Source organism: Fonsecaea monophora, assembly GCF_001642475.1.
Source record: "Fonsecaea monophora strain CBS 269.37 chromosome Unknown Scaff3, whole genome shotgun sequence".
Taxonomy (NCBI): domain Eukaryota; kingdom Fungi; phylum Ascomycota; class Eurotiomycetes; order Chaetothyriales; family Herpotrichiellaceae; genus Fonsecaea; species Fonsecaea monophora.
The window spans coordinates 598,811-622,190 of record NW_019173934.1 but is presented as its reverse complement, the minus strand read 5'-3'; the positions used below and the strand labels follow the sequence as shown (position 1 = coordinate 622,190).

The 23,380-nt window shown below is 51.5% G+C and overlaps 10 protein-coding genes across 10 annotated transcripts; 4 read left to right on the top strand and 6 right to left on the bottom strand.

The window, feature by feature from the left end:
* Positions 1-703: 703 nt before the first annotated feature.
* On the top strand, positions 704-1,193 carry AYO21_00923 (hypothetical protein; the record flags this gene model as incomplete). Its single annotated transcript, XM_022650910.1, has 2 exons — positions 704-706; positions 825-1,193. The coding sequence occupies 2 exons, from the start codon at positions 704-706 to the stop codon at positions 1,191-1,193; spliced, it is 372 nt and encodes a 123-aa protein (XP_022516913.1).
* Positions 1,194-1,635: 442 nt separating this feature from the next.
* Positions 1,636-2,809, bottom strand: AYO21_00922 (protein disulfide-isomerase domain; the record flags this gene model as incomplete). The annotated part of the gene is made up of 2 exons (XM_022650909.1): positions 1,636-2,225; positions 2,287-2,809. 2 exons carry the CDS (start codon positions 2,807-2,809, stop codon positions 1,636-1,638), a joined length of 1,113 nt encoding a protein of 370 aa, XP_022516912.1.
* Positions 2,810-3,468: 659 nt separating this feature from the next.
* AYO21_00921 (hypothetical protein) lies at positions 3,469-7,221 on the bottom strand (the record flags this gene model as incomplete). Its single annotated transcript, XM_022650908.1, has 4 exons — positions 3,469-3,518; positions 3,576-6,818; positions 6,877-7,064; positions 7,148-7,221. The coding sequence occupies 4 exons, from the start codon at positions 7,219-7,221 to the stop codon at positions 3,469-3,471; spliced, it is 3,555 nt and encodes a 1,184-aa protein (XP_022516911.1).
* A 1,464-nt stretch (positions 7,222-8,685) lies between these two features.
* Positions 8,686-9,366, top strand: AYO21_00920 (hypothetical protein; the record flags this gene model as incomplete). The annotated part of the gene is made up of 2 exons (XM_022650907.1): positions 8,686-9,071; positions 9,138-9,366. The coding sequence occupies 2 exons, from the start codon at positions 8,686-8,688 to the stop codon at positions 9,364-9,366; spliced, it is 615 nt and encodes a 204-aa protein (XP_022516910.1).
* A 719-nt stretch (positions 9,367-10,085) lies between these two features.
* On the bottom strand, positions 10,086-11,922 carry AYO21_00919 (hypothetical protein; the record flags this gene model as incomplete). The annotated part of the gene is made up of 3 exons (XM_022650906.1): positions 10,086-10,451; positions 10,535-11,791; positions 11,848-11,922. 3 exons carry the CDS (start codon positions 11,920-11,922, stop codon positions 10,086-10,088), a joined length of 1,698 nt encoding a protein of 565 aa, XP_022516909.1.
* Positions 11,923-12,474: 552 nt separating this feature from the next.
* On the bottom strand, positions 12,475-14,127 carry AYO21_00918 (hypothetical protein; the record flags this gene model as incomplete). The annotated part of the gene is made up of 1 exon (XM_022650905.1): positions 12,475-14,127. The coding sequence occupies one exon, from the start codon at positions 14,125-14,127 to the stop codon at positions 12,475-12,477; it is 1,653 nt and encodes a 550-aa protein (XP_022516908.1).
* A 297-nt stretch (positions 14,128-14,424) lies between these two features.
* On the bottom strand, positions 14,425-15,539 carry AYO21_00917 (hypothetical protein; the record flags this gene model as incomplete). The annotated part of the gene is made up of 2 exons (XM_022650904.1): positions 14,425-15,432; positions 15,480-15,539. The coding sequence occupies 2 exons, from the start codon at positions 15,537-15,539 to the stop codon at positions 14,425-14,427; spliced, it is 1,068 nt and encodes a 355-aa protein (XP_022516907.1).
* A 655-nt stretch (positions 15,540-16,194) lies between these two features.
* On the top strand, positions 16,195-17,187 carry AYO21_00916 (hypothetical protein; the record flags this gene model as incomplete). The annotated part of the gene is made up of 2 exons (XM_022650903.1): positions 16,195-16,887; positions 16,948-17,187. 2 exons carry the CDS (start codon positions 16,195-16,197, stop codon positions 17,185-17,187), a joined length of 933 nt encoding a protein of 310 aa, XP_022516906.1.
* A 2,573-nt stretch (positions 17,188-19,760) lies between these two features.
* On the top strand, positions 19,761-21,316 carry AYO21_00915 (ribonucleoside-diphosphate reductase small chain; the record flags this gene model as incomplete). Its single annotated transcript, XM_022650902.1, has 5 exons — positions 19,761-19,790; positions 19,858-20,136; positions 20,202-20,422; positions 20,473-21,031; positions 21,140-21,316. 5 exons carry the CDS (start codon positions 19,761-19,763, stop codon positions 21,314-21,316), a joined length of 1,266 nt encoding a protein of 421 aa, XP_022516905.1.
* Positions 21,317-22,087: 771 nt separating this feature from the next.
* Positions 22,088-22,639, bottom strand: AYO21_00914 (hypothetical protein; the record flags this gene model as incomplete). The annotated part of the gene is made up of 1 exon (XM_022650901.1): positions 22,088-22,639. The coding sequence occupies one exon, from the start codon at positions 22,637-22,639 to the stop codon at positions 22,088-22,090; it is 552 nt and encodes a 183-aa protein (XP_022516904.1).
* Between the last annotated feature and the right edge of the window lie 741 nt (positions 22,640-23,380).

The window sequence follows — 23,380 nt, the reverse complement described above, 5'->3', positions numbered from 1 at the left end:
CGAGTCGGAGTGTATCTTCAAGGTAGTAGCGATGAATGCCCAGTGAGACTTTACTCATTGCTAGGCTCCTCAAGCAGGCCAGAGGCGTCCTGAGAGCATAAAGGCTGATGGAGCGAAAGGCCAGTCCTTGAACTCGCAAACATGATCATAACGGCTTTCGCATAGGGCGCACGAGACTCGGTGGGGATACAACTCTCAAGCTCTGTCAATGAGGAAGATGCAGCGTGGGTTCTGGAAACGTGAGAGACGGACGCAGGAGCGTCTCAGTCTCCCTTGCACGGCGAGTGCAGAGGCAGTCAAGTACCAAGTAAATAGTCGGTAAGCAGCAGAGAATCGAAGTATTCGGTACTCCTGGGTTGTGGTTGGGTGCTGGCGTCGCTGACTGACAGACTGACCGCCTGAACTTCGGGCCAATTTCCCCAAACCCAAGCGCTGCGTCTCGAGCCTCTCTCTCACACCTCTCCAAAATCAATAAAATACAAGTCGGTCGTAGATTGCCGGCACTTTCCCTCACTTTTCGATACTCGACCTCCGAACAAGCGCTGGCGCGTGAGAAAAAGCGTGCTGTCGCGCTCACTCCGGAATGTATCTCATTGTGAATTGAGCTTGGTCTGCGTTTCCTGGATTGGTGTGTGTATTTCCGTGTGGGCAATTCACTCTCCTGAAGTGATCAAAAAAAGGCCAAATATCACTGTAGGATATTATGGTGAGTTTGCGAAAGAAACCACTCGTACAGACAGACTGCCCTTTCGATACATCTTACTGCACTGGACGACCAGCCTGCGATACCCTCCCTGCCTACGCTGACCCTCCTTGAAATATAGTCCCTCCCCAGCCCACCTTCAACGCGAGGGGCAGGAAGCCCGCCTCTCTCCTTGCACTCGTATCACGCCTCCTCCACCGCCACCACCACTATAGCAGCGTCAAACGGCCCCCCCGGTAGTGGCGGCGGCGGCGCAACAGACAACCTTCACAGTCCCAACGAGGCGGCGACGAAGCTCGCTGAGGCGATCGACGATTTCCTGGGCGACCTGGAGAAGAAGTTCAAGGGCATCAGCGACGAGATCCTCACAAAGCTGGACGACATGGCCGAGCGGTGTGACCGGCTCGAGCAGGAGATGCTGTTGAGGGACGCGAGCGCCATGGAGAACGTCAGCGGTGGGAAGGCAGGGAGTACGGCCGGGTCGAGCTGATGTTGGTCGAAAGCGAATTTTGGCGGCAAGCAAGATACATACATAAGGACTATCATGACAAGCGGATAGAGCCAGAAGGGGATTTCTATGCCTGCGTGATAAGAGTACCATGACCGAACCGGAGCCTCGAGATTGACATGGGGCAACAGAGATATCTCGCTTGTCTGAGGGCGCGGATCACGAACAAAGTAGCTCAGGATTTGAAGATAAGCCAACCCCGGTTTCTCGATGAATTACACGAATCCAACGATGGTTGGAAAGAGGTCAACAAGTGGCACGACGAAAAACACACGTGGATAAAAGCTGGAAACCCATCAAAGCCTTGTTTAAACTCCTCTAATGGTGGTCAATTTACACATCCATTTTGCCTGCAGACCCTTGTGCTTTTTGCTCAATCTGCCCGTGATATCGCGAGTGTTCCCACGCAATCGTTTCTCGTTACTTACAACTCGCTCTTCGGCTCTGGCTCCTTTACCAAGAACTTCGAGAGAATGTTGCTCCTCTTCTGCAGGTCATCGATCTTCTCCGGGGCCAAACCGCCCTTCTTCAACAGACCTGCCAGTCTCGTCTGTTCCTTCATCGCGTACTCTGGGTTTCCTGTCAGTTTGGACAGGGCCCGCAGATAGTAGTCGACCGATGTGTCCTTCAGGTCCTTTGCTGCCTTCTTGATCTCGGCCGTCGCCTGCTCAATGTCCTTCAGGCCGTTGGCCGTGATGTATTTGGCAAGAAGGTTATCGATGATTTCGATAGTCCCAGCCTGGGAGTTCAGCCCACCACCAGGAACCCTATAGGTGCCAGCTTTGGAGTTGACAAAGTCCACCAGAGCCTCCTCGCTGCGAGCACCACTGTAGGGTTCTGCTTCCGTAGAGCCCTTGGGGAAGAATTTAATAGTCGGGTAGCCGGTGATGCCTTGGGATTGAGCGGTGGCCTTCGAGTTCTCGGCTTCGGCGTCAACCTTGGCGATCAGAACGTTGGGCTCATTGGCGAAGTCGGTGGCGAGCTTCTCCCAGGTCGGAGCAAGAGATTTGCAGTCTGAAAGCCAAAGATTAGCATGCACCGTCCAATCGTAGATACTCTCAAGGGGCAAACATACGTCCGCACCAAGGCGCCGTGAAAGCGACCAAGATGTCCTTATCCCCTCCGACTTCCGACTTGAACGTCGTGTCCGTCAACATCTCAACATGACTTGGTGCCTTCTTCGGTCCCTTGCCCTTGACACCAGACTTCTCAGTCACAAAGGCCGTCAAACTCTCGAGATCTCTGCCGCCATTGTAGTCCTCGGGCTCGGAGCCGGGCTTCCCATCAAACCATTTCAACGTTGGGAACCCCTGGACACCGAATCTTTTGCCTAGGTCTTTGTGCTTGTCGGCATCAACATTTGCAATCGTCACCTTGTTACCCGACGCTGCGAAGGCCGTGGCCAGCTCCTCATAGACAGGAGCGAGATTCTTGCAGTGGCCGCACCACGGGGCGAAGAACTCGACGAGAGCAGGCTTCCCGGACTCGAAAACGACTTTGTCAAAGTTTGAAGGAATCAGATTGATCACATCTGAGGCCGCCGTGAGGAGGGGCAGGGCAAGCGTTGCCAGCGGGAGGAGGGAGCGGAGTTGCACCATTGTGGCGCTGTATCGAGTGGAGGGTTGTGGTACAAGGAACTCGAGTGGACGTAGATGGCGAGACGGGAAGAGGTCGACAGAGGAAGATGGAGGAATTGCGTGAATGCTTGGGCTTGTTGGCCAGGATATATACGATCGACGCCACTTTATTTCAATTGCTTAAAAATCCGCGTCTGGCATCCCTGCCCCCTGCGCCTGCGCCCCCTTTTCGAGGCTGAAAAGCCACTTGTCCTTGTAACTCAGCCTTGTCCCGTAAAGGTCCAATCATCATTTCCCCTTGCGCCCCCAGCAATAATGTATGGATACATACTCCGGTCGGGCGTGTGATTACCCAGGCTTCACTCGAGTACAGCGAAATGGGTCACAACAGTTTGTGACAATGTTCAACGGCCAGGACTCGTTCGAGAGTTCAGCGTCTCTCTTGGTACAGACATTAGTTTAAGGCAGGTATGTACTCATACATAGATTGTACTCTCTCGTAAAAATGCCCGACGAGAAATTCAATGAGAATCAGAGACACTTGTCCTCTCACAGCATCCCAACGCCGTCCCTCGCCTTCGCTTGTTGCTTGCCGTTCAAACATCAACAACTATGCAAAACAATTGATTGATGGTCATGATTGCCGTTCGCCCTGTTGGACTGGATCCTTCTGTTCCTCATCATCCAGCTCCGTATAACTGGTGATATGCGCTATGTGCGTCAACGAGCACTGCGGGAGAGAGTCAGTCGTGACCTTACCAAATGGCACAGAGCACTAGGGACTTACTTTGTAATACTTGTTGCTGAGCCTGTTTACTCTCGCATGCACACTGCACGCATCTCCCATCCTTCAGATCGAGTAGGATACTCCACGCCATCTCTTCGCGTTCAAGGTCAGGTAGACATGGCCGGTTGAAGTCGCTGAGATGGTATTTACGACTAACACTCTTCATGTTGGCGTCATTCATCGGTGGAGAAAATATCAGGAATCCTTGGTCATCGATCCTCATGAAACGCCGTTTCCATAGGAATGACTCTGGGAATTGGACGTTGACGTCCCCAATGTCAACAACATGCATCAATGACTCAGCTATCGAATCCTCCGGAGTGAAGTCAGGTTGTTCTCGTGCAAGATTTACTTGGGACTGAGTGGCCTCTTCTTTTGTCGCAAGTTGATTCCTGCTCCGCGCATTTGCTAGATTCGACATCCGCTTCATGAGCCTGCTAGTCATTGAAGACTTCGGTTTGTCCTCAGAAATTGATGCTGCGTCACTGTTTGACCGCGGACCTTGCCGTCTGTAGTGGCTTGATTTGGACATTTTGCTGGTATTCGACTCAGACCGAGGCAAGGTTGGATGAGAATTTGACCGATGGGAGGAAAAGGAAAATCGCCCTCTTTCCGACTTGGTGGGGCTTTTGACCCTGGGTTGATTCGAAGCCAGTGCCTGATCCAAGGTCGGCTGGTCGGACTTCTCGTGTTCGACGATTAGAGGACTCCGGTAGAGATTGAGGGGAGTATTGTAACTAGAACTTGGAGCCAAGGGGGGATGCTTATTGCTAGAATCACGAACAATCCTTGCGGTAACAGAAATCGTCTCGCCTTTCTGTAGCCTGTGCACATCTGACGACGGACGTCGTGGCTCTTTCACAGCGGCCGATGGATGTGATTCATATTGACTGCTTGCTGTGGGTAGGTGCCGAGGAGGTGAGTTTTCGGTCGAGGCGTTTGGAGGCTGTTGCTGTGTCAAGAATGATGAGCGCTTCATGAACGCCGAGAAGGCAGAGGTGCCGGCATGCGTCTCTCGGACTGGCTGAGGCTGTCGTGGGGGACTTGCGTCCTTCGTCCTCAGCACTTCCAGGGCCTTGATGCGTTTAGAGATACCTGTTCCGAGGGTAGCCTTTTTGGTAAGTGGTAGTTGAGCTGACTCTGTAGGCAAAGGTGGCCACTGTGGAAGAGCAGTCGAAATGCTTCGTACGCTGCCACTGCTGGGTCTGTTTCCATCGGGTGTTGTTACAAGATTTGGCCGCCCTGTGGAATGACTAGAGTTCGGTGGTTTGACAACCATCTCACGTAGACGATCTGAACTTCCCTTGGACATTATTGGGGTCACTGGCGACCGAGCCACTGAGACTGGCATAGCTTCATGGACGGTAGCATGCTGGATCTCGTCTATTAACGAGTCATCTTCCGAGAGATCTGATGCAGACGCATTGCCACCTGGCAAGAGTTTTAGGGCTTGTGGAGGTCCTAAGCGACCAGATTTCTTTGGCGAATCCTCATCCTGTTTTAACGGTGGATTAGAAGGTCGGGGCTGAGTGTCCGAGTTTGGTTCAGGCCTGCTCTCTGGGACGAGACCGTCAATTCTAATAACTGATTTGGCTTCCACGTCAGCAGGTGCTGTATCAACCTCAGTCTTGGAATCATCCTTGTCGTCCTTATCGAAAGGCGCCATGCCCAAACGAGCTGATGGCTTTATATCGATCGAAGCCACATCAGACGCACTTGGAGCTTTGTCTTCCTGCGAGAAAGCTTTTGGAGTGAGAGAGGAGCTTGTGGCCGATGATAAAGAGCGGCGAGTACGGGAACAATCATCGTGTTCGCTGACGGAAGAGGCTTGGGTCGAAGGCTCTTCCGAAATATTTGTCATGATGGTCGGCGATGTTGTATAAGATGATTGAGTCAGCTTCGTCTCCTCATCGACGTTTGACAGCTGTTCGTGACTTGGAATCGATGATAGACGAGTACTCGATCCATTGGCGCTCGCATTCGACTCCGACGCATTGTGAAGGTATGTATTTGAAGGGGCGGGTGTTGCAACCGTGGCTGCTCTTTGGGCAAGCAGCATGTTCCTTTTCCGCAATTGTAAAGCCTTCATCAATCTTAGCTTTTCTGGAGTGGTGGTCGACACATCGCTAGTCACAGAAGATGGCCGGAGGATCGCAGAGCGACTATCCCCCGCATTATATGGTGCGTGTAGGTAAGACGGCGACGGCAGAGGTGGCGCACCATTCACAGACTGACTGGAAGGAACAAAACGGCCTGGTACGCTTCGACTCGACTGTTGAGAGCCTGGGCGAATCCCCAGGCTGACGAGAGACTTGTTGTTTACACGGATAGAAGTTGGAAGATTCGCCACTGGCCGTATTCCTGTGCCGCTGTCTGTTGTTCCGGACGTCTTGGGTCGGTGAGTTGTCTCAACGTGAGGACGCGGACCCAATTTTTTCTTCTTTGGCTTGCCTGCTGTATACGATGCGACGTTACTACTCCATTGGCTGATGCTGTCCGATTCGGCGGCCGAAAGGTGACGAGCGTGAGGACGAGGAGTTGTTGGGTTGGAGGCGTCTGCCGTTGCTGTAGTGGTCTCGAGGAGGATGTTGCTGGTTGCTTCGAAATCTGGAGCTCTAGGACCTTCGCCCTCGCTCGTAGAAGGAGGAGTCGGTTCGGGGGTCGCGGGGAGCTCCTTGTCGATGATGGAGGGAGGTAGTGGTGAGCGTAGTGGTGAAGCCGGCGGTTTGGGGGATGTGAGCAGACTTTCTTTCCGCGGAGGGTGAATATTCTTATCTGATACAGAGGGAGGACCAGCATCGTTGTTGTTGTTGTTGCTGTTGTTGTTGGCGGTGGCGGCAGCAGCCTCCTCCTTCCTCTTTGCCAGAAGAGCTTTTGCAAGAACTGCGCTTGCCGGAAGTTCATCTAGTTCATGTCTCCCGAAAACTGTGTCCGGTGTCGATGTCACCATCGGCAACTCATCTGGCTTTTGCGATGTGAAGCGAAGGGCAAGCCCAACGTTCTCCTCCTCCTCCGTCTCCTCCTCAACTGTTGACACATCGTCTTCAGCATCTTCGGTAATTTCGTTGAGTCGGCGCCGTCGAAGGGAGGAGCTTGACGAGGTTAATGAAGATGCAGAGGGTAATAGCATAGTACAAAGTCCGAGGGCGGACTCTGTTAACTCAGAGGCCGTGGCAAAGGAGAAGACGGTGTCATGGGGTGTGAAGGTTTCCAGGACCGATTGAAATTGCACGGTGAGCCGCACTGTAGCGGGTGAAGCAAGTCAGTCAGAATCTCTTCCAGGGCCACGATGTTCACCCACCTTGCAGCAATCGAGATGTTCCTTCTGGCACATATTTGAGGACCACTTTCTTGCGCCGATACTGCACCAGCCCGTACAGCGGCGATTTCTCTGCATATTGCTCAATCACTCCACGCACGGCCTGCACACCCCCTGTTCCCTTGCTCAACAGTTCAACGGTGTCGCGATTGACATATTTCAGTAAGAACCTGGTCCATGTAAGCAGGCGTCACGGCAGACGGATTGCGCAGAAGCACGAGGAAGCACAGCGGCGGTGAAGTGCGCGACATACCATCCTCCTGCGTCCGCCTGAGCAGCCTGGTGTGCATCAGCGACTGCAGCTCCATCAAGTCCATTCAATGACATTTCTCAGCCCTCATTGAGAAGGCCCACGCCTGCGCAACGGTTCGGAATCGGTTCTCATACAGTCCAGGATTTGGGCGCGAGGCTTTACAAAGACCAAAAAACGCAGGAGAACAAGGCTTGAGGCGATCAGGGCAGCCCTTCGAAATCAATAATGGGCCCGACGCCAACGGCGAGCAACTACCAGGACAGCCCTCGCTCAGCTTAGAGATGCAGCTTCGAGGGGAAGCCCACATGCAGGATGCAGGACATTCTACGAATGGGGCACAACGCTCCATGTTGTCCGCAGTTCAGGGGTGTTGCTGCACCGGACCAAGCGACCAGGGTAGCCCACCGACCGACAGTCCGTGGCCGATGTGCCCTGGCACCAGCTGGTGTGCCCCGTTTCTGCGTGATGGTGGAGCGGACTTTAACGCTGAAACTCACGACCAAACGGCCGATGCTAGAGCCTTATTCGCCCATGTCGACAGTTCCCACGAGCCAATTTCCCGAACCCTGCCCTGACCTGCGGCTGGAAGCAACCGAGACCGACGCTATACCTTTTTCCACATGTTTGAATTTCCTCCCTCCTACGTAAAACAAGCGAAAGTCTGTCAGAAGATTCAAACCCTGGAGGGTGGGTGGATAATCCTGAATTGCGAATTGTCGTCGATCCTCTCTGCTTCAAATCTCAACTGCCACGGGTATAGAGCCGATCTTTACTCCGGAGCAGAAGACGAGAATGATGGCTTACACAGTCTTTGCAAAACAGCGTACGGATGTGTCTCAACCAGTACTGTGACTTTTCTGAAACAACCCCAGGAACTTTTCGCATGTGCCAATATCGAAAGTGCGGAATCGGACTCGAGCCTCTCCTGCAATACTCATACGTTGATCGTGACATTTCCTGGTTTCCTTCATTGTCAACGACGAGACATCGTTCGCATCCTAGAAAATCTCCCAACAATCCGTGCTCTTCGGACATGTGGTGCTCGATGAATAATGGACACAGAATGGCTCGATGTTGCTGCAAGGAATGTCTGATCCCCCAGAATCGCCGGTCTCAGTCCGCCCCTCCTTCTCTGCGAACTATTGATACACCGTCTATTCGCGTGGCTGCACACCCAAGTAAGCGTATCAGGAGACAATAATGGGAAGAGGCTGGAGCACAAGTGGCACCATGGGCCATTCGTTGTCGATGGCTACGGCGCATTATTGCTACTCAACCTACCAATTTTGCAATAATCGTGACGATCAAGGTGATCCAGCCTTTTCGCGAATTCGACGCCAATCCACGTGAAGCGGCTTTGAATGTTTCGGCCGACTCCGACCACTTTACAAGCGCCAACAAGGGCACTCCATATGACGTTGGGCTGTTTTGAGTCGCAATGACCTTTCCACAGAACAGTCCTTCACGACAAATTTCTTTACATTCGAGTTTGGAGGTCCTGGGCTGCGCTGTGACCAAGTGACGAGACATCCCTCACGATGACATCTCTTCCACCAACATCAACCCTCCCAACACTGGATGCCGAACAAAGGGCACAAATTCTCGACACCCTCTTTGAGCCGTGCCAGCAACTGCACACACTATCCGTCAGCCTACTGCGAGAACAGTCATTCCCAACCTATGACTCTCTCATTGATGCCGTAGGCCAGCAGCTGCTGGGACTCTTCCGATCAAATTTGGAGAGCGATCAAAAATGGCTAGAGGCCATTTTAGCCGCCCATCCGCGGTTAGGTGAGAAAAAGGTTGACAGTGAGCAGAGTCGCAAGGAGCAAGCGCAACTGAATCAAGGCGGGACGGAGGAGGCAGAGAAGCTGGCGGCCATGAACCGGAAATACGAAGACAAGTTTCCAGGTCTACGATATGTGTATGGCTTCCCACTCTCTTGACCCGGCAGTTTCATGCCCTTCGTCACTGCTGATAAGAACAACAGAGTGTTCGTGAATGGACGAAGTCGCCCCGTCATCATGGAAGACATGCAGCAGCGAATAGACAGAGGCGACATCCAACTGGAAAAGCAAGAGGCAATCAAGGTAGGCAGTACTGCTCTCGTGAACCCGTGCAGCCTCAGTCAAGTCACCCAAACTAACGCCTTCTTCTGTTCCCGCCAAAAGGCAATGTGCGATATCGCGAAGGATCGTGCGAAGAAGCTGGGCGGCTGAAATTGCATGATGGATCGTTTCCTATGCCCGTATCGCTGGCATGAATGAATCGCGTGCATTGCACGAATGGGCGGGAACTTCTCGCGTCGTCGACGACAGCTATATCAAACCCGACAATAACACAATAGCACCTATCCACGACACATCCACGACAAGCTGGCATTGCTACCGAAATCGCTCGACACATTGACACATCCAATGCCGCCCAATAGTTAGATATACATTTACAGCCCCTTAGACAACAAGCAGGGGCCGTTTCTCTCCTGCCCTCCTTTCCCCTTCTTGTTATCGCGTGCTTCGTAAAGTAATTCATAGACTCCTTCCCCACGAAAAGGCAGAGCGAAGCTAGGAATGGCCACGACGGATTCATATCAAATGTAGCAACTCGGGAAGAGATAAAGGAGTCGCTTCCAGTGTCGCGCGTCGAGTTTGCACCAAGACCATAACCCTGGGGCACAGACAAGTCATCATATTACAAATTTGTGTCGGATGTGCGAATCCATCAATTCCCTTCCTGCCCTGCCCGCCCATCACCAAGCTGTATTAAGTCACCGGCATCCCATCCATTACCCCCTCCCTCTCCGGGTTTTAAAACGTAACGCCGCTGCCAAAGCTCAGGAGTGCCAAATGCCCCAAGTGAAAAGCCCCATGCAAGCATTCAAGCATCCGAGAGAGTGGACCGAGTTTAACCATTGGCAATTCGAAAAGCTGCCATTCCCTCATTTACCGGTCAACTTCTTTCTCTCGTCATCGCTGTCTTCATCTTCCCCTTCGCTCCATTCAATCCCATCGTCGCCGACGGCAAAGATTGTCTCGCCATCCAACGACATCCTCGGTTGCGGCGGATTGGGAGGCTTGGAAGGCGGTGCTTCTTGCGTACTATTTTGGAGCGCAGGTGCTGGGGAAGGCCTCCTGGCTCCAGAAGGTTCGTGAGCGATGGCGTCCGTGATCGAGGTCGCCGCTCCACCTCCGGAGGGGGGAACTGCTCTTTCTTGATCCTTTCGTGCGTTGGCGGCCTCCTCGTCATCATCGTCGATGGAGTCCGCGATGCTGCGGATTTCGAAACCGTCGTCATCTTGGGCGAGCTGTCAAAGCAAAAATATATCAGCTGAGTGTCTTCTTCCTATAGCAGCCACTTTTGAGACAAAAGGGGCATGACAAAACTCACTTCATCACTCATCGCAAACCGGCGATTGTTCGCCGTTGGCCTCCACAGATATGCAATAAAAGCAATATTGAACAAATACACAAGATTCAACCATCCATCTAGCACAAACCATCTGGTCTGCCAATGCTCTGGCACAAAATTCGCGGCCCCTGACCCGGCAATCGCGAAGCTGTTGATGAAGAAAAAGGCAAAAATGACCAGCACACTTCCCAGAATGCACCAGGAGAGCTTCTTGTACATCATTGCCTTCGTCTTTTGCTTGCGGTCGATAAGATCCTTGATGGTGACATTGAGAGACGACAGTGTCCACACATAGAACGCTGTCATGGTACCTGCGAGTGGTAGGACGACGAAGAGAATGAGGGGACCGACAGATTCGGGGGTTACGGCCATGGACGCGATGGCATAAATAACTCCAAAGATGAAGTGTGCGGCAGCTAGAATGCGGACGTAGATCATTGTCCTGCCGAGGGACGGTTTCACCACCCCATAGCCCATGCAAACAATCAGAAGGAGGAAGAAAGAGAAGGAGTTCCGTCCAGCGTTGAGGATCGAAACGATGATCATGAATATCTTGTTGACTGCGTTGTTACCGTGACGGTTCTGATAGTCGTAGAATCCCCATGTCATCAGCTGCTCGACGATCAAGAAGATGATAATGGCCGTGATGTAGTTTTGTACTGGAAGTATATCGGAACGGTTCTGGAAATAGAGGAAAGCCCAAAATACCCCCAGCACAGCGTAGACGATGGTGAGGCCGCCGTAGAATGGGAGTTTGGCTATTTGAGCTGCCGGCAGCTCACCATATGCGTTCCTGAACTCCACCACACCGTTGTATTCGTGATCGGAGAAAGCGTACGTCGAGACGCAGTAATAGCCCGTCCGACGGATCGGGTAGTTGATGGCCTTCGGGTCTTTCAAATGGATTGCTTCGTTTGAGATCGGACTCTTCGAGGCCTCTGTGGCATTGGGGGCCAGTATGAAAGCGCCTACATCCTTCTCTTCACATAGTCCTTGTGCCACAGCGTCCGTGGTGCATATTGTCTGGAGGTCTCGGTAGGACTCCCCGCCGGGCGGCATCCTGCCTATCAACGGCTCATCCTGCCACTCGAAAATTATGAGGCTTGCGATCGGGTCGGTTTCGTCTTCGGTTTGGTCCGGGAGGAACTTGACGAGGATGAAAGGATCTATTGATCCGCCCCAAGATTTCCGACTGTACATCCCAGAACACCGTTGGCGGTGTTCGTCATCTTGTTTCTAGTGATGGTCAGCGGGGAGAGCACTGCGCAACAAGACGCCCTCCTTGCTCTTACGATTTGAACTTCATCTCCGGCGACAATGGCGGCTAGGTACGCCAGGAGGCCGAGTGAAGGCACCCACCGGCGCATGGTGAAGGTAGAACCGTTCCGGGTTGCAGAGGCAGAAACAGTCAAGGGCAAGAGTAAATACAGATCACTGTCGATTGTCACACCCAAATTTATTTAGTCGGAGGGCATATCAAGAGGGCGAAGTGAAAGGCATGTTGTGGTTGTCGAGGGAGAGGTGTTGCCAGCTGCGATGTTGTGACTGGAGGATTGGGGGACGGAGGAAGTACGACATCCCGTTTTGGCTTGTCGGAGACATTTCCAGACTGCGCCAGGCCGCAGTTGCTTTCACTCAATAGAAACAATTCACTGAGTCTGATGAAATCCTGATGGAACCAGCTATTTACTGGTGTATCTTCAACTAGCACGATCATTTCCCTTGCAGGTTCAGCAGATCTTCATATTAGTTGCGCAGCTGTCTACCACAAACGCAGGGCACAGGCTTGAGATGAATCTCTTAAGAGTGGTGGCGTGGAGGGTCACCGCTTGATAGACATCGTTGTATGCTCTATTACAGAGCATGCAATCAGCGAACTGCATCCAGACTACTCATCCATCTTTCCTCCTCGTTGACCGTTACTTAAATTTGGCTTTTCCTATCAAACTTCTCGCCGTTTCACAGCATATGAGCGGTGCCAGGAAGTCTGTGTCATGCTTACACCCTTGCTTCTCATCACTGTCCAGAATATCGTTGATGGCCTTGTGAAGCTCGCTTGCCACTGTGCGATTACTTGTTAATGTTACAATTTGGCTGGCCCAGCCATAGAAGAAGACTGAGGCGTTGATAGGAGTAAGCCGCAACCGATCCCTCACACGGGCAGCGACGGAGGTAGGAAAGGATTGGCATGATTCGACATTCGGCGCCACTGAGGTAGACTCCGTGCTAAAGAGAGCATTGCCGTCGAAGTCGACCACTCTGACCGGCAATCGCATCGTTGTCGGAATAGCATGCATCGAGAGTTGACCAAAAGCCTCCCTTAGGGTCAATGAGGGTTGATCTCTGTATTGTCCTTCACCAAGGAGGATCTCGGCGCGACTCACTTCGCTCGGCGTACCCATGCATTGGACGATCTCCCGCATCCTCTGAGCAGCGTGCAGTGTACATTCTAGATCTCGCGCGGCAAGGAGAGGATATATGTCGTTGGGCAACATCGGCGATGATACCTCGGAATCGATCTGGTTCACAATCGCTTTGTGATAAGTCTCGGACTTGCGCACAGAAACTGACAGCAGTTGATGACTTGGATAATGTGATATGTCAGAGATCAATGCCAGCAATATTGTACAGTCAACATTGATGGTGCTGGTCAAAGCGACTGTTGGTGCAGTCGGGATCAGGGTTTCAAGATCGAGTTGCCGCTCCTCAACGAGTTTGTGGATATCCATATTGCATTCAACAATGGCACCAGTTGCGCGTAAGTCGGCAAGGAACGCATCCACGTCAGGGACGATACCTTCGCGAAGATTTGGTAAGACAACCCGAATCTGTGGGTGCTGAAACTGGACTCTGACTTCTTGCGCCGCAGTTTTAAGATCTTCACAAAGTCGCACAAGTTCAAGTTTACCTGGCCCCCTTCTATCATCGTCAGTCCCAGGAGTATGTCCGTTTTCTGTGTCGCTATCTTCACCACGATCTCCGTACGTTTCCCAGCCTTCCTTGGCCATCTCAAAAAGGAGCCGTTTTTCCGTCAAAGTTGAGATTTTGACCCATTGCAATCCGTTGTCGGCCACAATATCCACCAATGTCTCTTTCTTCGTCACACCCCTCAGAATGGCTTTTCGGCTTACCGATTTATCCTCTCGAATCTCCTTACCGAAAGTGTTGTCATTTCCGGCAACGAACATTTTCTTACCCAGAGCCGTAATATGACGACATGATTTTGCGATACCCCAGACAGCTTCATAGAAGGGTAGGTTAGAGCTCCTCAGCGCGTGTAGTTGTGGACTTTCGTCATCTTGCAGGTCTGGTTTGTTAACAATACAAGGAGGGTTGCTGTAAGAGGTTGCAAGCACGTGAGCTATCTTTTCCAAGCTTTTTAACTCCGACTCAATCCCTCGTTTGAAGACTCTGAGTTCTACTTGCTGTTGCTTTCCTCGGGCCTTGAGATGCGCCTGATATGATTGGAATTCCTGAAGCAAGACCCTCGCACGGGATTGGAGGCTGTTGAGAAGGTCCGCCGAGCTCCGTGGGGAAAGTTCATTTCCATCGTGATCATACGAAGTAAGCATTGGAGCTCCTTTGCCGACTTGCGAGCATGGATGGGGTAGTCATCGAATGTGAGAAGCAAGATTATGTCCAGTGGTGAAGAGATGCGAAACAGGTGCCGTTTGTGAAGAATGTGACTTTAGGCTGAACCTTGACAGTACTCAGGTTGCGGAGTAAGTATACCGAGTGACCTTCTTATTGGCGGAATCAGACATACTGCCAAGCCCGTGCTGTATTCCTCTCAACTGGGTGCGCCAGTGAGTGAAACACGGTATCAGGTCTCGGTCTCGATTGAAAGTGCCCAGGTGTGTGGCCATGCTTTAGAGTTCTGGATTCTTGATTTGATCGCCCGGTAACCACATGCAAACCCTGGAGTCAGCAGTCACGAGCATGTTGTAGCGGGGATTGCATTGCACTACTGGCGCCTTGATTCCTCGACCCGACAATCGGACCATAGGCTCCTGCCGAACATCGGTGACATTGTGGGTGTCCCAGACAAGGAGGTCTGGCTGGTCGCCCGCACCGCCGACAACATACCTCCCATCTTGTGTAAAACAGGCGTCTCCTTGGCCCAGCGGCTTTCCCGATGTTGACACAGGAGCAGCTCGTCCAGTACCAGCGGTCTTCCCTTGTAGAAATGATTTGACCGTCCCATCAAAAGCGTCTAGAACGAAATGACCATGATAGTCAGTGCCGAGAAGCATATTTTTGCCATCGTTCGAAAACTCCAATTTGGTCCATGCTCGACCCTTCGTGGTAGGGGTGTACCTATCCTCTGCTCCAGCCATGTCAAAGGTAGCAAAGGGAGCTTTGTCGAAGTTCCGGACATCGTAGAGGAGGATAGAGGAGGTGGATTGAGACGCTATCGCCATTATCTGCGCAGAGGGGTCGTAGGCCGCGAGGTAGGGAGTAACAAGTTTCAATTTTCCTTGCGGGCTTCTAGAGTTCAGGTCCCATAGACAAACCATGTCGTCGTTGCCGCACGATAAGAACTGGTCGCTTCCAGGGGACAGCGCTATACAAGTTACTTGTCCCGTATGAGCCGTAAAGTAGCGAACGAAGCTCTCGTTGTGGAGTTCCAATAAGCGTAGAGAATCATCTTGCTTCGTACTGGCAAACAGAACATTGCGCGGGTGGTGAGTGAACCGAGCCAGGTGAATACCATACTTCTTGCTAGGTATCGTCTTGGTTCTTTTTCCTTCTTTTATATCGTAAACATGCATCGTTTCGTCGTCTGAGGCGGCCACGAGGAACTCGCCCATATCGTCGAAATCAAGGGATGTGACACGACTTTCGACTCCGTCTGAGCGAGTAGAACCGGGAAATTGCTAGATCTGATTAGCAGATACACGACGATAGGGCAAGGAGTACCTACCCTCGCAGGCCGGTATTGCTTGATCACATCGTGCACTTTCTGCTGCAGGAGTGTTGCCATGGCTAAGGATGGGGAGAAAGGTCCAAGCTGCGCAAAACGCTGCGCATCGACACGAAGATGATTCCAATCCAAGCAACAAGTGAGTTTAGAAGAAGAGCCAGTGGTAGATTGTGCAGCGAAGAATGTTACTTTGAATTGGACACACTTTAGAGTCGTCTCATATCAAGAGAAAATGCGCGGTTCCTGTGCTTGAGTTGCCTACCTGAGGGCTTTGGATTGTCTTTCGCACTAAGAATTGGCGTTGACCCCGCCTAAAAGGCAGAGTGGCCCTGCAGCAAACAATCGGTGCTCCCAGCCCCCAGTCAGCTGGAGGGTGTTGCTAACCCTTGGCACAGAACCGCCTACCCCGGTCTTTTAGGCTTATTATGTACCTCGTACACCCACCTCGTAGAGCCCTGGGTGCCGCTCTTCTTTCTCCGACGTCGCTTTCGCGTAAGAATAAATCCGTTGTGGTGGAATAATTTTCTCGAACGACAGTGTGTCGCACGCGCAACTTCTTACAGTTGCTGACCTGCCACCAACTCGTTCGACCTTGACCACCCTACCACCCAAGAACATGTTGCGACTTGTCTGTTGATCCCTGCGGAAAAAAATCACGGCAAGTCCAGGTACGAAGGGAAGAGAAACAGCCACTCGAGCACCAGGCAACTCAACCATGTCAACGACAGCGGGCGCATTCATTGCTGGCGGTATTGCCGCTTGTGGAGCCGTCACCGCAACGCATCCTTTCGAAACAGTCAAGATCAGGCTTCAGCTTCAAGGAGAGTTACAAGCCAAAGATGTGGCAGTAAGGAAATACAAGGGTGTTTTTCACGGAGTCGGGGTCATCCTGAAAAATGAAGGACTGAAGGGATTATACAGAGGAATCGGAACTGCATACATCTACCAGATACTATTGAACGGCTGTCGATTGGGATTTTACGAGCCACTGCGAGCGACGGTTACCAAGCTCATTTATAAGGACACCAATGTCCAGTCTCTCGGTATCAACATTTTTTCCGGCGCAGCTTCTGGCATTCTGGGGGCTATGGCAGGCTCGCCTTTCTTTCTGGTCAAGACCCGACTACAGTCATACTCTCCTTTCTTGCCTGTGGGCACGCAGCATAAATACCGCAACGCTTTCGACGGATTGTCACAGATTTACAAAGCAGAAGGAGTAAGAGGTCTATACCGAGGCATGGGCGCATCGATGGTCAGAACCGGAGCTGGAAGTTCGGTCCAACTGCCAACATATTTCTTTGCGAAAAGACGGTTAATACGCCATTTCGGAATGGAGGATGGGCCCGCATTGCATTTGCTGAGTTCAACAGCAAGCGGCTTCGTGGTCTGCGTCTTCATGCACCCTCCGGTACGTTTTGTCCATAATCTCCAGACTTTGCCTTATTACAAATATTGACATATGATGCAGGACACTGTCATGGCGCGATTATACAACCAACATGGCAATCTCTATAATGGTATTTTCGACTGTCTATGGAAGACCATTTCAACGGAAGGTGTCCTCAGCGTCTACAAAGGCTTCACGGCGCATCTCGCTCGAATATTGCCGCACACCATCCTCACATTGACACTGGCAGAGCAGACGAACAAGCTCATCCGAGGAGTCGAGAGCAGAATCCTACCCAAGGCTCTCGAGGAAAAGCTTTGAGACGCAGGATTCGATAGGCACCGACTTAGCGTTGCACTGTACGGCGTTCCTTGGGGCTGGCTTCCATCTTCTTGAGAGTTTGAAGACTCAGGCTTCTGGATACCAGGCGGATTTTGTGTGTATCGAGGCTCTGGAGATTGCTGTATCCATATATCGCATGCCAATGTGAATTTGACAATTTGAGAGACACATTTACCCCTAACGACCCTCACGGTGGTAGAAAAAGAGGCACTTGGGAAGAATGTATCATGTCCTTGCCACTCACAGGCATGCTCCAGAAAAGATGGTCGTAGCGTATACCCGCCACTTCATATAATTAGAGCTTGACATACCGGGTACATAAAACAATGCACACGGTTAGGGCTCAGGCGAGACCGATCTCGGAGGGATGCTGGGTGTGGCCGGTGCTACCATATTAGGAATGGACGATCAAAGCAGCATGGGAACGTCCAGGAACGTCATAGTTAGGGGGCGGATCAGATCAGATTAGATTACTTCCTCGAACTGTGAAACTCTCGGAGCCCTTGGCTTGTAAAGGTACATACATCGTCGGGGACTAGACGTGCCGCTGCTTTTGATATCCAAAGTACCGAGTAGGTGTAGGCCATTTCTGGCCACTGACAAAAGGAGAGGGCCAACGACAAACTAGTCCTTGATATCTGGGATTGTGACGAGATTCTGCAAGAGATTCAATTGCGACATGAGGGTAGGTCGCTGCACTTGGGCATTTTTACCCCCGATCTCGGGTCTATGCCAATACAATCACTTGTCTCGGATATTTCTTTATCCAGATCAGAATTGTTGTTCTTCACTGTCGCCATCTTCGATACCTGACAACCAATTATTCATGGATCTCAAGATCTCCCAGCCCTTTGTAACATCAGATTCCAGCACAGTCTGGTCGGAACCTAGAGCTTCCAGTTCTAATTGCATCTCGCCTGACAAGTTGTTAATCCTCTCCAATGGGTTCGATCCGTTTGGTCTGTCGCTGTCGGTGATCATGTTGGATGCCGAGTAGTCACAATATTCACAACGATTGTGAAGGCAAATCCTGCATCTGGGCCAACTCATGATCTCTCCGCTTTTCTCACACCGGCAGCAGAAACCCCATGCTGACTTGTCGGGTTCACCAGGCCGGCTGGGCTCTCTGTACTGGCGGACTCGCTTCTGCACCATGTCGACTAAACCCAGCTCCTGGTCGAGGGCCTGATTGCCCTATCCACTGGGATACGTGAGAGACCGTCGCCTTCACCCCCGATTGTGACGTTCGCGTTCGAAGTCCTGGTATTCATGATATGTGGGCGTTTCGGGACATGCTTGTTGATGGCTTCGTTACTCCGCTGTTTTTGTAGAATCTCTCCGGCGATGAGGTGTCGCATCGGTAGAATTTGAAGCCATCGAGGAAGCCACTGTTGATAATGGAGGAGGGAGTTAGTAGGCCACAGCGAGAACACCTCAAGCACGATGCTGGTTCAGAGTTATGTATGCGTTTTGACCTGTGGAAGGAAGAACGAGATACGGGAATCAACTTCCGGCAAGTCATCTGCTTTCATGAAGATCGCTTCCCTCTTCACGCGGATTCGGCGTGGCTGAGGAACTGGAACAGTCTCTCGTTGTCAGTGCGTGCTGCTTCATGGAGGGGTGTTGAAGTCCCAGCTCTGTGAAATGACAGTATGAACGCCCGTGGCTCTCAAACATAATAGCATCAATCGCTGAACCTTTCTCTAGCAATAGAGCAATCGATTCATCGGAACGCCCGACCCTAACCGCATAATGAAGTGACTGTCCATAATCAACTGACGCCCCAAGCTCGAACAAGAGTTCGATGATGTTTTTTGGAGCAGACTGCGCAGCAATCGAAAGACGTGTGATGTCAAACGTACATCGAGCATTCGGATCGGCGCCGTGATTGACTAGCCATCGCACAAGCGAGGGCAAAGGGAGTTTCGCTGGTGGCTATAGTGTTCACAATGTCTGCGATGTGCGAGGTAGGAATAGCTGCTGGGGGCATTCTATAAGTCTGCGTTCTTGGCACCAAGGGAAGCCCACCTCCAAAAGCGGCGGCCGCAACCGCCAAATTCGGAGGCACATTTCTCTGCAAGTTGCGTGGGTCTGTGGCCTGTAAAGTTTTTCAGAAACTTCAGGCAGCTGTCCAGCTTAGGGGGTTGAAATGACCACAGTGGCTGATCAAGAAAGTGCCTCTCCTGAAGTCCATCCAAGATCATTGTTCAGCATTTCATAAGGAATCCACACTGGCTAAGAATCCATGGTCACTGTCACGCACTCTGGTGGTGCATTGTTGTGGTAAAGTGGATCAACATCGGACGCAGGCCACTACTTAGCCCTGCACCCCTGGTCGCCCCCCAGCCTGCGCGAACACGCTCTGTCACGTTGTCGCGGTTCACGCTCTAGCGCGTTCACATTAAATACGCCCAGCAACCAGTTTACATCTGCTCTCAATTGACATTTCTCTTCCACCCTTTCTACTCAACAACCACGACCACTTCTACTCGTCCTGCTCATATACCAGTACTTCTTTATTCCCTCATTGCTCCTTATCTCATCACTGAACAATGACGACTCAAGTTACGCCGTCGAAACAGGTGTGTTTGCCACTTGCTTCATGGACTCTTTCTTCGACATGTACATCTTATTAACAAATACGCGCAGGCGGCTGCAAGCCTCGAGAATCTCAAGGTCAAAGACAGTCCTGTTAAGAAACTCAACTTCAACGTCGAGGATAAGGAAAACATGCCTGTTCCCCTCGAGCCCACCGAACCCACAGCCAAACTGGAGCCAGAGACTGAGAAACAGCCGGCACCAGAGGCAGACGAGAAGAACAAGCAGGCTCAGGTCCCCAAGACGCTTAAAGAGCTCGAGGCTGAAGAGCCACTGCTGCAAGAGAACCCTCATCGCTTCGTTCTCTTCCCTTTGAAGTATCATGAGATTGTACGTGTCATGGCTACCAGCGCAGATTCTTCTGTGGCCGAAGCTTCCTGGCTAACGTTGCACAGTGGAACATGTATAAGCGTGCCGAGGCCAGCTTCTGGACGGCAGAAGAGGTCGATCTTTCTAAAGACCTTCACGACTGGCACAACCGTCTAAACAATGACGAACGCTACTTCATCTCCCATGTCCTCGCTTTCTTCGCTGCCTCAGATGGAATTGTCAACGAGAACCTTCTTGAGCGCTTCAGCGCCGAAGTGCAGGTACCGGAAGCACGTTGCTTTTACGGGTAAGCACTCCCTCCCGCTCCATAGCTAACGTTACTGACAGTCCCAAAAGGTTTCAAGTCATGATGGAGAACATTCACTCGGAGATGTACAGTCTTCTGATTGACACCTATGTGAAGGATCCCAAAGAGAAGACGTATCTGTTTGACGCCGTCGACACAATCCCTTGCATTCGCAAGAAAGCAGACTGGGCTTTGCGATGGATCTCAGACAAAGAGTCGAGCTTTGCTCAACGTCTGGTTGCCTTCGCTGCTGTCGAAGGCATCTTCTTCTCTGGATCGTTTGCATCCATCTTCTGGCTGAAGAGCAAGGGTCTCATGCCTGGCCTCACCTTCTCCAACGAGCTCATCTCTCGTGATGAAGGCATGCATACGGACTTTGCATGCCTGCTGATGCAACATCTGCAGCACAAGCCTGACCCACAACTCATCGAAAACATTATAACAGAGGCTGTCAAGATCGAAAAGGAATTTCTCACCGATGCCCTTCCTGTCGCATTGCTTGGCATGAACTCGAAGCTCATGTGTCAGTACATTGAGTTTGTCGCTGACCGCTTGCTCCTCGCCCTGGGCAACAAGCGATACTACAATGCGCAAAACCCCTTCCCATTCGTAAGTACTATCCCATGGGTTCATCGGTGCAACAGTTATGTGGCGCTGTTACCCTTCCTAACCGAAATGCACGTCGGATTTGAAATGCTAACTGGATGGGACCTTTAGATGGAAAACATCTCTCTTGCGGGCAAGACCAACTTCTTCGAGAAGCGCGTCGGCGACTACCAAAAGAGTGGTGTCATGACTTCAGCCAACAAGAAGTCCGAAGAGAAGTCTACTTCCCCCAAGGAGGAGAAGACGGAAGCCGAAAGCAACGGCATCAGCTTTGACGAAGACTTTTAGATCATACTGGATCTTTGACGACGATTTCTTTTTCTGTCGGTGTTCAAGGCGTTTCCCGGTAAACGAAGGAAGAAAACCTAGAGGGTGTCCCATCCTTTCCACACATGTTATACCCATTTCACATTGTCATCTGTCAACAAGAAAGCGGCGCGGCGGCTTTACACGGTTCTCGAGTGAGGAGGATATGGCTATTCTTGCTGAACTGGTTTTGAAAACGGTCTGCATCTTCGCGGATGCATGGGTCAGCTTGAGAGGCTCTGGCTTTTTGGTTAATCATGGAAGAAATTCATAGCGTGGTGAACTGGAAGGTTGTACGAAATACATACTAGTGCTCTGAACAAGAACTCCAATCATAAACATAATAGCTGTATTATCCTGTCTCATGTCGTTCGCGGATGAAGAGAGCCCTCATCGGATTCGGCCCATGTTGACCCTCTGGGTATGACACGAAAATGATCGTGCGAAATCATCACCGCTTGATAGCTTCAGTATCTGTCTCGGAGATGGGTTCATCCCGTATGCTATAGTGACCGTAGGTTTCGATCGCATTCTCAGCATGATCGGGAGCCATTCGAACTGCACGAGTGTTTCTTGCTCACGTCACTGGCTTCCCTTGCATTTGAACCTCGTGGTGGTCATTCTCTGTGAAATGCCATTCCCTTTATCAGGATGTATCATCTTTGCGACATTGGCGGCGCGACGGAGCCTAGTCGACCACCCGTTGATTGACGGGCATACCGGTATGTGCAACCAACCCATTTAGGGCGACCTTCACTTCTTCCCTTTCTTCTTTTTGCCTTTTCCACCTCCAGCCCCATGCGTCACAGCTGGCGGCGCGGTGACAACTTTGTCCTCGACCTTGGTTGTCGTAACGCCGTTCCCGCCATCGATGTCCATCTTGTCACCATCTACGCCTGTTCCAGCCCCTGGCGCCGCAGAAACAGCAACAGCAGCAGGCATCTCAATGACCTCCCCCTTGGCCAGTCTCCCTAGTCCAGTCAATAATCTCCCAACTTCAGCAGCCTTGTCGGTTCGATATTTCAAGCATATTCCGCTCTCTGCGTGGTAGGTTTTTAAGGTGAGGACAGCAGAACGCTCCCGCTTACTTTGCGGCTGTGAATTTGCGGCTGCTGGCGCAGTGTCTGTCGTCGAGGGGCCAGAAGCAGAATCCTCTTTCCGTTTAGATCCCTTGGGTTTTGACTTGGCCTTTGTGTTAGGCTTCCGGGGTAGTGCATACTTTGTCGTGATCCGTGCGGAAGGGTAGGCTTGGATGAGGAGCGAGGACTGGTGCAGATACGAGTGCAGATCTGTGAGGTAGGTCATATTTGGCGTTGGGCATACCCTGCCTCCTCTTTTCTCTCAAAAAGGTTCGTGCGTGAGACTTCGTGGGTAAATTTGTGGTGTGATCGACTTTGCGCAAAGGTGTGATTTTTGGTGACACTGATGCAGGGATGTCAATTGAGTAAATGAAATATCGACTCCTTCAGAGGATGACGTCAGTGAATGTGTGCCGGTAGGTGTCAACTAGCCTCCATTTCCCGCACTTTGGAAGACAGCCCCAGGAGAACCAGGTTGGTGCTTCGATTAAGTGAATAATTAAAGAATGTACAAGCATGTACTCGGCAGATGCGGGGATTGTGAACGCACCATAGAAGCGGAAAAGCGACAAGGAGCCGAGTCTTGGCGTTCAAGTTCGGAGCCCCCTCGGCCGGCGTCAAGGTCACGTGCAAGCAGCGGAAGAAGCCGTACGGTCACTTGCTCCGATACGATATACGATCCGCCAATCAGCTTCTCGCCGGGTTTCGGACACAAACTTAACCCGGAACACATCATACGATAGTATATGTGCTTCAGTAGTGTGAAGTCCAATAGTTCGACCTCATTATCAGAAGACTGCAAACGGAAATACCGGCCAAAAAAAAATAAACATGCAGGTGGGACTTCAGACGGAGGCGTCGCCTCCGAGGCTGATTATGCACCTGTTGAGCTATTTGACGGGCCCCAGAGTCAGTACATTTATGGGGGACCGTGTCGTCCCTGACAGGCTTCTGTTATGGCTGTGTT